Here is a 15,705-nt window from a genome sequence, read left to right as displayed (position 1 = left end):
TGTTGGAGTCGGGTCCCAGGATATTAGAGAGACAAGTGGGTGAAGTAATACCTTTTACTGATCCAACTTCACAAGCTTGTTTCTCTCACCAGCAGAAGCTGGTCCAATAAAAGATATTAATCTCACCCATCTTGCCTCTCTAATATCCTGGGACCAACACGGCTACAACAACACTGCATACAACATTATTGTATGAGTTGGTAAGAGAGACAAGCTTGGGAAGCTGGTCCATTAAACAATATTACCTCACCTCCTTCTGCCTCATGTATTTTTGGTGCATTTTGGACTCAAGTGATTTGAAACATTTCACTTTGCTCACGATATGGAGCCTCAGTCCTTGTTGGCTGAGCTTTTGAAGGCCTTACGCTCAACATGACTCAATTTCTGTCTCCGTAATGTGATAACTTTTGAACACTGCATCTGATCGATTTCAAAATTTCAGAAAATGTTCTAGACAGCAATGGCCAGAACCCTATTGATTTCTGGGAAAGTTGGGGAACTGCAAAGCAGGGGGGAATGGAACCCATTAAGCCTCTGCCAGCTCTTTAGGACAGCCTCAGCCTCGAACACCTCTTCAGTTGTCTGTAGATCAAACTGGGTGATGGCATCCATTAATGCCTTCCTGCATAACAATACCCCATCTCATATCTGCCTGTTCTCCTAGAGTTTAACATATTGGCATCTTGAACGACTTAACTCCCAGACAGAAAAATAAGGTGGCAGGAGGAGAAAGGTAGTGAAATGGGGGGCGAACACACAACCTCTGGCATGGGATGGGGTGGGGAATGGGGGAGCCTGCTATGGGGGAAGGAGTGAATAGAGTGTACATAACCCCTGGTTGAGGGAAGAATTGGGGGATGCTGGTGGGGGCTCTGTGTGTCCCCCTCCCCTTAAGTCATAGTGGGGGGAGATGGGAAAGGGGAGCAGACACGACCCTGCTGTGTGTGTGTGGACGGGGGTAGGAGATAAAACCCCTGCCATGGTGGAAGGGACGTGAGGAATCCTGGTGAAGGGGACCTGGAGGCCGGGGGATCAGAGAACACATAGAGCCCTTGCTGTGGGGGGAATGAGGGCATGGGGGAAGTAGGGGTGGTATGCACACAGAGCCATTAGTATGGGATGGAGAATGGGCGGGGGTGCACAGAACCCTGGGCGGGGGGATGGCTGGGGAGAGTTGCAGGGAGTCCCCGAAATACAGGGGGATGGGAGCATGGCACACAGAGCTTGTGAGAGGGAATGGAGTTATTCAAGGAGCCCCTGGTGTGAATAACAAGCATGGCCTACGCAAGCCACAAAGTGAGTGATGACCTAGTTTTTTAACAGTCACGTTCCTGAAGACTTCAGAAGCCCTTCCACAGATAGTGACGGATGGCTCACCTTAACCATTACTCCCCTGTCTACGAGCTGCTGCAGATAGCACTTTCTCCCCAATAAGCTAAAAATAGATAACATTTACAACCAAGCTCTTTGGCGGTGCTGCAATCCGCCAAATGCCCCGACGAGGCGCTGATAAGTGAAAGAGATTGAATATGAAGATTGAAAAGAGGTTAATTCAAACAGTTTTCTTGCCTCAAATGTCAGATGCCAAGAGACTTTCATTGCTTGCTATTTCAGCATGAAAAATGCAGAGTGGCAGCTTTTTGTTGCTGTAAATTAGAGGGCCTGGCACTTGTTCTTTGTAGCATGCTCCATGCTGCAGGGCTATTTAAAAGCTGAGGTGCTGGCTGTGGTAACTTGAGGACCTGTGACAAAAAAGAAAGCTGTGACTGAGTTTGCTGTCCTCAATTGGTCCATCCATCAGTGGTAAAAGGCATGGATTCCTTTTCGTTATGGGGCTGATCCTCAAGGTGTTCACTCTCTCCGCTCTCTAATTATGTTAGTGCAACAGCAAAATCTATTTAAAATATGTTAGCTGAAGAAGAGTACCTGCTGGGAGCTAACTCAGCACCGTGTCAGTCAATGCCCCACCAGTTTATATTAATTGAGCTCTCATTGAAAGACAGGCAGTCAGCAGAGGAGGCCAATTAACTGAATGGAGATAAAGCTGAGGGGCTAATTGGGTAGCATTATCCCTAGCAGCCAAGACCCTATAAGCAAACAAGAAGGAAGGGCTGGAGGAGAGAAGGGAGCCTGAAGGAAGGCAGAAGTAGGTAGGTCTGATGCTGATACTACCCTGCCCTTCTCTAGAAGCATGTGGGGAAGCTGGTTTGTGTTTGGAAATATCATTGTAATATAAGAGGGACTCCTTCTCATTATGTATGTATGTATTTCAACTGGATCTCTAAGCATTACTACAGTACAAACAATAAATAGTAATTATTAGAGCTGGTCAGAATTTTTTGAAATCCCAATTGAAATTTTTTTGTAGCATTGTCAAAAGTTTTCAAAAAGTCATAATTCTGACAAAAGAAAAATTTTCAAACTGCTTCTTGAAATTATAATGTGCAGTTGACAGCTGTTCCAGAAATGGCTCTTTCCCTTCTACAGGCTATAGAATACTAGGTCTGCCAAATGGGTAATCACCAAAAAGTCTATAGGTCCTAGGAAAAAGTACCAGATTATTTAAAAGAGAAACTGTAATTGCTCTTGTCTCTGGGATCTCATCCACGATTTTCCACTAGCTTTAGATGCAAGATGTGGTTTATATCGCTGACATATATTTTTCTTGGCCTGTGACGGTTAAAATATTTATCTGTAATTGATACTTGTTGGGTGTTGGTACTCATAATTATTTTTGGTTGGTTTGATGCTTGATAAATTAGCAGTTTTCACCTTGGTAGTTAAAGACCGGATAAAGCAGACTGGGGAAGCATTTAATCTGTACTAAACTGAAAAAGTGATATGGTGATAAACCAGCTGGAGTCGATCAGCAGGAGTTAAATTTGAGACAGTGAGATTTGAAGGGCTTCATAGTAGTTCATGCTCTTTGGTTCCATGTTAGATCTGGTGTCACCTCGCTACTGGTCTGGATTCAGTATACTCACTGCTGCAGCACAGGATCAGTTCTTGGTCAGGGAAGCTATGAATCAAATTACCAACTCTGCTAATCCTGACACTCAGGAAATTTCAGCTAGAGATTTTCTTATCTTAGGCCCTGATCGAACTCCCAGCAAAGTCAACAGGAATCTTTCCATTAGCTTCATTGGGGCAGGTCTATGCTGCACAGTTGTACTGTACTTTTAACAGGTGCTCCTGGTATGCCTATACTCGTGGACTTTAGTGATGTGTATTTAGTAACTTTCTCAAGTCAGACAGACACAGAGGAGCATTAATTAGACCCTAGACTGACAAGTTGATGGCACAAGTAACCAAATTCAGGAATATACATTCCTGGCCCTTCAAAAGCTTTTGCTACTACATGATGAATAATTTCATTGAGTAAGACTGAGTTTCTTTTAAAACAAACAAACAAACAAATAAATAAATAATCCGTTCCCATTCTGAAGGATAAAAGGAATATGAAAGATTCAGGTATTCTTGAAGGTCCACTCACAGTTTTTGTATTGATACAACTATGTTAGTTAAGGTGTGATTTTTTTTTTTCAAACTGGTAGGGCTTATGCCGGTATGCGCCCTATCGTGAACAGAATTGTACCATGATAAGGATGCCTTCTACCAGTATAGCTTATTCTATACTGCTTCGACTATACCAGTATGCAGATAAGGTCAAAGCACTTTGTCACTTACTGAAGAGTGAATTTGTTTCTGCCACATGCAGCTATTTAAACGATGGATTTTTCTTTTAAAATGCTATTTAACAGGTCCATATACGATGATCCTGTCTCTGACTGAAGCCAGGTCTGTCTCTCCAGAGTAGTGCCTACAGCTATTATTTAAAAAAAAAAAAAAAAAAAAAAAGTCGTGTGTATCCATAAGTTGACATTTGCTTTGACTCTTCAAACAGGGGGTTTTATAAAGGTATAAAACGGTGAGAAATCCAGTGTGCAGAATCCATAAGTTGAATCAAGCAGAAAAGTGTCCAGTAAATGCCCAAAAAACTGTAGACTGCAAAATGCTGCAAAAACAAAAACTGCATAGAAGTACTCTGCAGTGGTCAGTTTTATTTGCAAATATTTATTGTTACCACAAAGTGGTAGCTGAGACACTGAAGTTATTGTGGAAACAAGGACTTCTTATGTGAGCGAGACTTTGCAACTTCAATTATGATCAGAATGGCTGGAAGGGTTTTGGTTCGTTGGCTCTTTTTCTTCAAAGGATCATAGAAGTTAGAGATAGAAAGGACACCTAGACTGAGTCCATCTTTGTTCAAGAGCATGTTGTTGTCCCCTGGTAAAGGTTGTACTAGATATAAACTGAGACTATGCTTGAAGTTCATATAACAGGAAATGGAAATGACCCCTGACATTACGAGGATATTAGAGTTTCCAGGGACATAGGCCTGTGTGGTTTATTATTTCCAGAAGACTATTTGAAACATTAAAAACTATATATTGCATTGTACACAGCACTGAGGTTAGGTTTACTAACGTGTGTGTGTGTGTGTCTTAGTTAGAAAGGTTAATACAATGAGGCAGTATGGTTCATAGGGACTGTGGGGCAGGGATGGGAGACCTGAGTTCTAGTCCAAGCTCTACCACTAATCATGGACAAGTCAGTTCCCCTCTTTGTGCCTTAAGGTACATCTACCATGGAGCTGCAGGATGTAATGTCCAGCTTGGGTAGATGTACATGCACTATAGCGTAGCCATGGTGGCACAGGCTAGTTGCATGAGCCTTCCTAGTGTCTTGGACAGGACTGTCCTCTGGTGGCTAGCCCACACCACCGCCCATGCTGCCCCAGCTACAATGTTATTTTTAGCCCACTAGCTCGATCAAAGCTAGTGCCTGTACGTCTACCCAAGCGGGAAATTGCACCTTCAGCTGCAGTGTAGACATACCTTTAGTTGTTCTTATTGGTAAAATGGTGATGATGATACTGTTTTTCCTTTGTGAAGTGCTTTGAGATCCATGGATGCAAAGTGTCTCATAATGCCCCAATCCTGCAATGAAAACTACATATGTGGACCCCTCCCCCGAAATGGAGCCCCACTAAAGTCAATGCAAAGCACCAGTTAAATCAGTGGGGCTCTTGTGGGGTCAGGGGTCTATCTATGTGGAAGCAGTTGCAGTACTGGAGCCTAGCAGATTATTGCTGTCATTAATATTTCCATGTCCCATCTTTGCACCATTTAGACTTAAAGGAAAAAAGCCTTTGTCTACAACTTTCAGCCTGTAAATGGAGATTGATGGTTTATAATATTTGTGTGGCAGATAGAAAGAAAAAATCCTAGGGGGTGATGTTACAAACAAACTAAATAAACTGCTGGGTAGGAAAGCTACCTGTGATCCCTTTTTACAAAAAAAAAAAAAAAAAAAATCGGGCGAGGAGCATTTGATGAAAAGCTAGTCATTTCCCAGCATCATTCTGCATGCTGAGCTATCCCCATTGAAGTCAATGGGAACTGTGTAAACCAGTGGCAAATTGTGGCCCATTGTGTTATGCACACCATAGTATCTGAGAAAAAGTTAAAGACCTTGACTCATGTAAACGAGGCTCATTTCACTTTATCTTATTTTCTTAGCAGGTGAAGAGTCTGCGGTTTGCTCATCTGGCTTTCTCCAGGAAAAGCAACGTGAGTCAAGGTTCTTTCCTTTTTTTTGTATTCCATGCTGTACAGGAAACTAGAGATACAGAAAACCGGGCTACATTAAATGTTGACCAGTTTTAAGTCTATTTTTATGCTCTGTTGAAATGTTAGGTCTGGGAAAATCGGAGTTGTTTTTGTCTGACATTTAATTAGAATGATAAATTTTATCAATCAAGTTACTGCAGCTTTTAATTTTTTCATGTGTTAAGCAATGTTTTGTAGCCATGGTTAGAGTTGTGGGGCTCTAGAGTAATTGGAAAGTTGGGGTGTTGCCATGTTTCAAGGCATGTCTTTGTTGGGACAACACAGCTTGATTCTGTTCAGAATGATCATACAGTTCGGAATGATCCCTATTAAGTATTCCAGGCTCTGCTGACTCTTATATCTTATAGAGATGCAAGACATGTTGCTGTTCTAGATGTGGGTTCCTGCTGGAGACAGGGGTGGGTCAGACAATGGTGCCAAACCTGCAATTGAGAGGCATCTTCATTTCATGGTGCCCCACCCCACCAGGGATAGGTTTAAATACCAGCCTGGTGTTTATTGCTCATCCTCTGGTGGTGCTAGCTGTGAAGAGTGAGTTATGATGGAGAGCTCTGAGTTCTTGGAGAATTGGGATGGTCTGACCTTCTGTCAGAGCCCTGGCTGGGAAATGTTGTAGGTTTTCCCCTCTTTCTGTTCACTAGGAAATCTCTCTAACTCTGTCCACCAATGCACACTGCAGATCTGGACATATTAACTAACCCTGCCACCTTGACAGTAGTATCTCACCCAGCATAGGTGTCTGGGGCTGGTACCAGTGGAGAAGGCTGCTCACAGAAAACCAGAATCTGGGCATTGCTCCATCTGCTGTAGTCCACACTGGTAGCATATAGGGTCTGTAAGGAAGCTTCAGTGGCACTTGAGAGAATTCTTCTGATGCAGGGAGCAACATAGAGCTGGTATGGTGCAGCCCTACTCTGCCAGCCCTTGAAGTTTCCAACAAAGGATCTGGTCCATTTTGTTTCATTGTTTTCCCCTAAACATTGCAGTCTGTGAGAATCTCCAGTATATTAAAATATTCTTTACATTGGTTAATAGAAAACATATGTCATCGGCTTTATGTGAACATATTTCTCTTGACAGATTTGTTGTTATAAACAGCTAGTAACAGTGCAGCAGATGGCAAAGAACCGCATGATTTCTTATGGGAGTGTGGCAATGGAAATACAGTTTTCTTAGGGATTGAGACCATCTTACACTTTTTTTTATGTATAGTTAGTTTTCTCTGTGACAGTTTTACTCTAAATTTCTCTTGAATAAATGTATCAAGAAATTAGGGATGGTCTGGATAAAATAGGAACTGACCTAAATTTTGATCCAAACTTGAACTGAATCTGAACTTTAAGGAGCTAAGGAACAGCTAAGTTATTTTTCCCCCTTATGGGTTATTTATTTATTTTATTTAATTATGTTAAGAATTGAGCTGGTACTATCAAAGCTGCCTGTGGGATTTGGATGCCCCGTTCCCCAAATTCCTGAAATGGCTTTGAAAATCTTGACCTTGCTGTGTAAATACTTGTTCTATTTCCCATTCAGATCCTTCTTTTTACTACAGTGTCATCTTCCAATCTGATGCACTTTGAGTGCAGTGATCAGTTTGGCTGTATCCCCAGCCTGACCATGAAACTCCTCAGAAACAGCTTTCTCAGAGACCTTTGTAAACCACTGGTGAATGTATTACAAATCCCTCTCTGTCCCCAAGCCACAGAGGATACGAATCTGTTACAGCGCCATCAAGAGAGCCTGATTCCTCTTAGCTCCAGCTGTAGAAGCGCCTGCTCTTATCTTTGGAAGTCTCTAGTCAACCCCCAGTGTGTTGGTCAAGATGGCAGCCATCAAGCCTTGATATTGACTGTTAGGCTACAATGTATAATAGTTTCTTAACAGTTAATTTATCATGTCACATTTGATGTTCTTCTGTGAGTTGGCAACTTCATAATTTGCCAATTCCTTTTCTCAGCCATGGATAACTATTTGATACTTTTGTGTCAACCCTACTTCATTTTAATGGTTGTTGGTCTTGAATTTTGCTAACAATTGCAGAAGTATTAGCATAGTTTTTAATGAACTGGTGCGCAGTCCAGCAGTTGTCCTGCCAAATGATGCTTATTAGTTCCTGCTGATTTTTATAATGAGACCTTATATCTTTTAAACAAGAAAATCTTTTTATCTTAAGATGGATTGAACTTCTTTTAATTTGCTGCTGTTAATACAATTATCTGACCTAGATTCAGCAAGCTATTTAAATCTCAGCCAAGGGATCTATTCTGAATTGGTGCTGTACACCTTGTTCTACCTTTAGAAACTATGGAAGGCCACAATCATGCAAAGACATGTGATTAACTTTTATGTATGTGAGTAGTCCTACTTATCATTCAAGTCATTGCAGAATTAGGGCCTGAATATGTATAACCTCTATTCCTCCATAGGATGCTGACCATGGATATAGGGTGGTAACACTCTACTTCTGCTGTTAACTAATAGAGTTACTTCTTGAGCTCAAGTGGTAAAATCTTTTCTGAATGGCTACAGTTCAAATGCTACTAATGACCTATGCGGGAAGTCTTTCACTGTTCCGCAAATACACTGATCATTAACATCTGCTTTCAAAGCAGAAACAACTAATTTTACCAAAGTCTAGCTAAGATCCCATGATATTTGCAGCTTGAAATCAGCTTGATTTTACCAGTGCAGACTGACTCCAAAGCAGCAACCGCAATTCCTGCATCGATCTTTAAAACGTAGTTATTGCCACAAGTTCATAGAAAAGAGTAAGAATCCTCCTGTGACTTGCCTTTTTTTTATTAAACTTAATTTTCTGGATAATCTGTGACTATAATCTTCATATTTAAGATGATGGTGCTGATTCTCCACTTGGTATCAGTCAGGAAGCAAATGGATGTAAAACCAGTGTAAATGACAGGCGAATAAAAAGCCATAGTGTTGATGAGAAGGGACAATGAACACGTTGGTCAAAAGTTGTGAATCTTAAACTTGGAATAAACAGAGTTGTTGAAAGTAAAATAAAACAACCCCCCAAAATACTGAACATGCAGGTCTTGGCAAAGTTGTTTTTTTTTCTTTCACATTAAAGTTTTTTAATTGAATTGCTTTGCTGTTCCAGGATAGAGCGCATTCCACTTACTCGGGAAATCTGCTTAACTGGGAAGTCTCCCAGGGAGCTGATTTAAGCCAGTGACTGTTAATAGCAATGTCTGCTGCTTAAGCAGATGGTAATTCTGCCTAATTGGGGTTCCTTTTGGTGACTCAGTGGTTCTCGGACCTTTTGTGCATGTCGGTGTCATGCTGGTTCTGTCTGATTGCTCCTCCAACTGCAGCTTTCAGTCCTCCATTGCTGTGATAGTGTGAATAACTTCACTGTCGCTAGTTTTTGGTTATTTTGCTTCTTCTAGTCCGTATAAATGGACTTGGTCCCTCCCAGGTGCCACTGCTGCTGGCACTGGACAGATAGCAGGCTCAGGCTCTATTCATAGATCGAATCTGATCCAGTGTCCCATTCTAGTCGATGACAGTCTGTCCATTGACTTTAGTTGGCACCTTGATGCTTTCCCTGTACTCCATGGGACTGGTCTCATAACTTGATGGGCTTGTAGCATTTCCACATCTCCTTGAATAGCAGTAGTACTACCCACCTGCAGTTCCGCAAAATGGAAATGAAAAGGTATGGGCACTAGGTCATCTGAAATAAGAGGATGCTGCAGCACTGTGGGTGATACACAGTGGTCATAATTACTCCTGAATCTCTGATGAGTAAGTCCAGTGCCACTCACCGTATGCCTTATAACATAAGATTGTTAACCATCTACTTTGTTTCTCTGGTGATAGCAATCTTGCCTCTGATCCAGAAGATCCAAGACCCTAAATCCAGATCTAACAATGGCCCTGTACATTAGTCTGTGTGTGCTGGAGTTTCAGCAGAGTGTACTGGAAAGTGCCATCCTTTTTGATGAGATGCAGCACCAAGGGCCCTTCTCCTCATCTGTTTTGTCTATCCAAATTTTAAAATCCATGGCACACTTTAAGGGGAATAATGGGAATAATCCTGTGTCCCAGTCGCTACTTCAGCTTTGCAACAGCCCTTTGAATTAGATAAGTATAATTGTCCTTCTTTTTCTGATTGGGAAGCAGAGACCAGAAAGCTACAACGCTTGGATTACAGATCCAGAATAGAGCTGGTTTGAAAAAAATCTAATTTCAAAATTTTTCTGCTCGGCAAAAAGGAAAAAAAATGTTTCATGAATGTTTTCATGAAAAAAAAATTCCATTTTTCAAACAGCCCTACTCCAGAGGTCTTGGCTGTACAATCCTGTGCTCACACTGCAGAGCTAAACTGTTCAATGCTATATATCAGGCTGTTGTTGCTCAGTGCATCAAGGGTGGTTCTGTTTCTCTATAGTCCCGACACTCAATGTAATTACCTGAATTCGTCACCAAGGTCTTCAGTGAAGCTGCACCAGTGGATCTGAGAGAAGAATTTGTCCTCATTGTCCCCAACACAAAAAGGAGTACTTGTGGCACCTTAGAGACTAACCAATTTATTTGAGCATAAGCTTTTGTGAGCTTATGAAGTGAGCTGTAGCTCACGAAAGCTTATGCTCAAATAAATTGGTTAGTCTCTAAGGTGCCACAAGTACTCCTTTTCTTTTTGCGAATACAGACTAACACGGCTGTTACTCTGAAACCTGTCCCCAACACGTATCTTTCAATAGTTCTGTTGGTAATGAAGCAGAGATCAGGAGCTAAGCTTTGCACATTTGTGGCTGGGAGAATAAACAAGAATATATGGCTGCTGAAAGTGGCACATTAGCTGTGTTTCTAACCAGTTTTACTAGCCAGGCACAAGTTAAACATGCAAACTGGTGACGCTTTATAAAGCTAAATGGTAATGATCTTGGCACGCATAGTCATTATTGTAGCACGTGTAATGTTACTTGGTACTAAACTGAGTTTATGCAACATATTAAGTTTTAAGGACCTATCTACATTAGGAAAAAAGGTGCTCTGAGAAAACATGCCTTATAGTGATAGCTCAAAAAGCTTTTTTTTTTTTTTAGCTTAATAAAAAGAGGTTAAGTGGTCACTCGATTACAGTGTATAAGTATATACATGGGGGAATAAATGTTTAATAATGGGCTCTTCGGTCTGGCAGAGAAATGTACAACACAATTCAATGGCTGGAATTTGAAGCTAGATGAATTCAGACTGGAAATAAGGCCAGTATTTTTAACAGTGAGGGTAATTAACCATTGGAACAATTTACCAAGGGTTACGGTGGATTCTCCATCACTGACCATTTTTAAATCAAGATTGGCTGTTTCTCTAAAAGATACGCTCTAGGAATTATTTGAGGAAAGTTGTATAGCCTGTTTATACAGGAGGTCAGACTAGATGAGCACAATGGTCCCTTGTGGCCATGGAATCAATGGACCTCGACCAGCTAATATGTATTAAAGGTGCAGTTTCCCCTGTCTAGGCTAGGATTGTAAAATGTGTTACAGTGCATCTTTTCCCCCGAGTATATTCATACCCTAACAAGACAATGAAAAAAGTTATCAAGCCCTGAGCACACTTGACATTCCAGCATTGCAGATGATATGTGAAACGTACAGAATTGTGTAATAGCTGGTATCTGCTGTCCTGCCCACTTATTTTTTATTTCTGCTTATTGGTCTGCTATTGATCCTTTGCTTGGTATGGGATTCTAGCACACAGATTGGAAATTGGCAGCTTGAAACAGCTGGAGCACTCTCTCAAGGCTGTTTAAAAACCCTGATGATAATTATCAGATCAGATCTTCTATGAGACAGGCCTAGATAGGTTTACTGGCCTTATTCCACATGGCAGATCAGATCTGAGATGGCTGGGGCATCTGTGTAGCCAGACAGGTCTTTTCTGGCAAGTATACAAGTGTCATGTGGTTCAGTGATGCGGTATCATCCACAGTAATGATTTGGGGGGCTTTTATTTTGGTACTGTTACTTGAGTTCGTGGACATTTCTTAGGGCTAGTGGAAAAAGGGGATGCTTTGAGAACTCGTAATTTTTTTGTTGATGTTGATAAAGAAATCAATTCTTCACATTGTTTTCTGTAATAGGCAATGGACTGTTGTTTTTAGTCAACAGGGTACTAGCCTGCAGAGGTATTCTTTCCCAGTAATATGAAGCTCTCCAGAGAAAAGACTGTAACATTGGAACAAAAACAGGCAGAAAAATCATCTCTGAAACTAAGAAATAAGGAAATGGTCAGAAGAACTGCTGACTTTTACCTTCACTCATTCACACTTACGTGCCATTAAAGAGGGAGTAAAAGGACTATTTCTATTTTGGCTTACATTTTAAAAAGTGATGGAAAATAATTAATATTTGTTCAACAAAGTCAGTTGCAAAAAAAATCCCCCAGTAACACATGTAACATTTATAAAAGCTGGCCATATTTTATTTCTCTGAATCCCCAGCTTTGATTGAGTCAAGCTGTTGATGTTGTTGACGCAAAACTGCCTAAATACTAATGAAAATTCCCTTTCCTCTGTTTTATGAGTTCCCTATTAGCATCAAGTGAAATAACACGAGCCTACTGACTCATTGTCTGTTAAAAGAAAAGGAGTACTTGTGGCACCTTAGAGACTAACCAATTTATTTGAGCATAAGCTTTCGTGAGCTGCAGCTCACTTCATTGGGTGCATACTGTGGAAACTGCAGAAGACATTATATACACAGAGACCATGAAACAATACCTCTTCCCACCCCACTCTCCTGCTGGTAATAGCTTATCTAAAGTGATCACTCTCCTTACAATGTGTATGATAATCAAGTTGGGCCATTTCCAGCACAAATCCAGGTTTTCTCACCCTCCGTCCCTGCCCCCACAAACTCACTCTCCTGTTGGTAATAGCCCATCCAAAGTGACCACTCTCTTTACAATGTGTATGATAATCAAGGTGGGCCATTTCCAGCACAAATCCAGGTTTTCTCACCCCCTCACCCCCGTTTTCCAAAAACCACACACACAAACTCACTCTCCTGCTGGTAATAGCTTATCCAAAGTGACCACTCTCCTTACAATGTGTATGAAAATCAAGGTGGGCCATTTCCAGCACAAATCCAGGTTTGCATGAAAAAACCTGTGATTGTCTGTTGGGGAAGCTGCAAGGACTGATGACCTGTTATGACCATGCTGTCTATAGAGTCAAAGCTGGTTATGAATTTTTCACCAATATTTTTGAATGATGTAATAGCAACTTTTGCCCCTCCCCTTCCCCCCCCCCCCAAAAAAAAAAAAAAAAAAAAAAGACCGGGTTTTAGCTGCTGAACATTGAGGGGAAGGGGAATTAGCTTCTTTTTTTGACAAAAATGTGAAAAAAATCAAAGAAAGATAATAACAAAACTGAACAAAAAAAACTGTTGTGGAGAAAAGAGAAAATATATTTCGCAACCAGCTCGATAGAAGTCAGAATTTGAGTAAGTTCATGAGGCTCTGGTGTCAGGCAGGCTTTTTTTGCCATTCTTTGCAGCTAGAGCATGACAAAACAATCTGCCCTGAGTAAGCAAGCGGCAGAGCATAGCTACAACCCCTGAGGAACTAGGCCAGAGAATTAATTACATCTCTGAGAGTCAGAATTTGTTCCCTGGTTCTTTCCATTCCTCATCTTGCTGCCAGTAGCAGATCATGTCCTCTTCTATTATACCCATATTTAAGATGTGAAAATGTAGCAAGACTCTCACTGAAAATGATCAGGAGACTTAAGTTCCTGGGCAAATCATCTGTTAACTGCCTGTTTGCCAACTCCTCTGGTCACAATTTATATCCATGTTATCACTGATGGGCAACAATTGCCCCTATCCTGAAGAGGTTGCTGAATATGCATAACTTTACTCATAGGAATAGTCCCATTAATGATTCAGGTTGTACAATGGCCCTTTTAAAAGTTGCTGATTGCCTTACATAATTAACATTCCCTTCAGTAAGTATTCCCTATTCTGGATTTATGGGGAATACAGAGGTAAATGCATCTATATAAGGCACAGTTGGCAAGATTTTAAGGTGACCTTTGTAAAGCAGCAGGATACGGACCCTGGACTTCAGGAAAGCAGACTTCGACTCCCTCAGGGAACAGATGGCCAGGATCCCCTGGGGGACTAACTTGAAGGGGAAAGGAGTCCAGGAGAGCTGGCTGTATTTCAAGGAATCCCTGTTGAGGTTACAGGGACAAACCATCCCAATGAGTCGAAAGAATAGTAAATATGGCAGGCGACCAGCTTGGCTTAACGGTGAAATCCTAGCGGATCTTAAACATAAAAAAGAAGCTTACAAGAAGTGGAAGCTTGGACATATGACCAGGGAAGAGTATAAAAATATTGCTCGGGCATGTAGGAATGAAATCAGGAGGGCCAAATCGCACCTGGAGCTGCAGCTAGCGAGAGATGTCAAGAGTAACAAGAAGGGTTTCTTCAGGTATGTTGGCAACAAGAAGAAAGCCAAGGAAAGTGTGGGCCCCTTACTGAATGAGGGAGGCAAGCTAGTGACAGAGGATGTGGAAAAAGCTAATGTACTCAATGCTTTTTTTGCCTCTGTTTTCACTAACAAGGTCAGCTCCCAGACTGCTACGCTGGGCATCACAAAATGGGGAAGAGATGGCCAGCCCTCTGTGGAGATAGAGGTGGTTAGGGACTATTTAGAAAAGCTGGACGTGCACAAGTCCATGGGGCCGGACGAGTTGCATCCGAGAGTGCTAAAGGAACTGGCGGCTGTGATTGCAGAGCCATTGGCCATTATCTTTGAAAACTCGTGGCGAACCGGGGAAGTCCCGGATGACTGGAAAAAGGCTAATGTAGTGCCAATCTTTAAAAAAGGGAAGAAGGAGGATCCTGGGAACTACAGGCCAGTCAGCCTCACCTCAGTCCCTGGAAAAATCATGGAGCAGGTCCTCAAGGAATCAATCTTGAAGTACTTGCATGAGAGGAAAGTGATCAGGAACAGCCAGCATGGATTCACCAAGGGAAGGTCATGCCTGACTAATCTAATCGCCTTTTATCATGAGATTACTGGTTCTGTGGATGAAGGGAAAGCAGTGGATGTATTGTTTCTTGACTTTAGCAAAGCTTTTGACACGGTCTCCCACAGTATTCTTGTCAGCAAGTTAAGGAAGTATGGGCTGGATGAATGCACTATAAGGTGGGTAGAAAGCTGGCTAGATTGTCGGGCTCAACGGGTAGTGATCAATGGCTCCATGTCTAGTTGGCAGCCGGTGTCAAGTGGAGTGCCCCAGGGGTCGGTCCTGGGGCCGGTTTTGTTCAATATCTTCATAAATGATCTGGAGGATGGTGTGGATTGCACTCTCAGCAAATTTGCGGACGATACTAAACTGGGAGGAGTGGTAGATACGCTGGAGGGGAGGGATAGGATACAGAAGGACCTAGACAAATTGGAGGATTGGGCCAAAAGAAATCTGATGAGGTTCAATAAGGATAAGTGCAGGGTCCTGCACTTAGGACGGAAGAATCCAATGCACCGCTACAGACTAGGGACCGAATGGCTAGGCAGCAGTTCTGCGGAAAAGGACCTAGGGGTGACAGTGGACGAGAAGCTGGATATGAGTCAGCAGTGTGCCCTTGTTGCCAAGAAGGCCAATGGCATTTTGGGATGTATAAGTAGGGGCATAGCGAGCAGATCGAGGGACGTGATCGTCCCCCTCTATTCGACATTGGTGAGGCCTCATCTGGAGTACTGTGTCCAGTTTTGGGCCCCACACTACAAGAAGGATGTGGATAAATTGGAGAGAGTCCAGCGAAGGGAAACAAAAATGATTAGGGGTCTAGAACACATGACTTATGAGGAGAGGCTGAGGGAGCTGGGATTGTTTAGCCTGCAGAAGAGAAGAATGAGGGGGGTTTTGATAGCTGCTTTCAACTACCTGAAAGGGGGTTCCAAAGAGGATGGCTCTAGACTGTTCTCAATGGTAGCAGATGACAGAACGAGGAGTAATGGTCTCAAGTTG

At 42.1% G+C, this 15,705-nt stretch overlaps 1 protein-coding gene across 1 annotated transcript in view; it reads left to right on the top strand.

Moving 5' to 3' along the window:
- Positions 1 to 15,705, top strand: part of PITPNM3 (PITPNM family member 3) — a 239,243-nt gene that overhangs the window by 87,421 nt on the left and 136,117 nt on the right. Inside the window, exon 4 of the mRNA XM_077836936.1 lies at positions 5,583 to 5,633. Coding sequence (XP_077693062.1) covers positions 5,583 to 5,633 — 51 coding nt within the window. The remainder of the gene's footprint in view (positions 1 to 5,582; positions 5,634 to 15,705) is intronic.

This window comes from Eretmochelys imbricata, chromosome 17 (assembly GCF_965152235.1).
Source record: "Eretmochelys imbricata isolate rEreImb1 chromosome 17, rEreImb1.hap1, whole genome shotgun sequence".
In the NCBI taxonomy this organism is placed as follows: Eukaryota; Metazoa; Chordata; order Testudines; family Cheloniidae; genus Eretmochelys; species Eretmochelys imbricata.
This window is presented reverse-complemented; position numbering and strand designations above follow the sequence as displayed.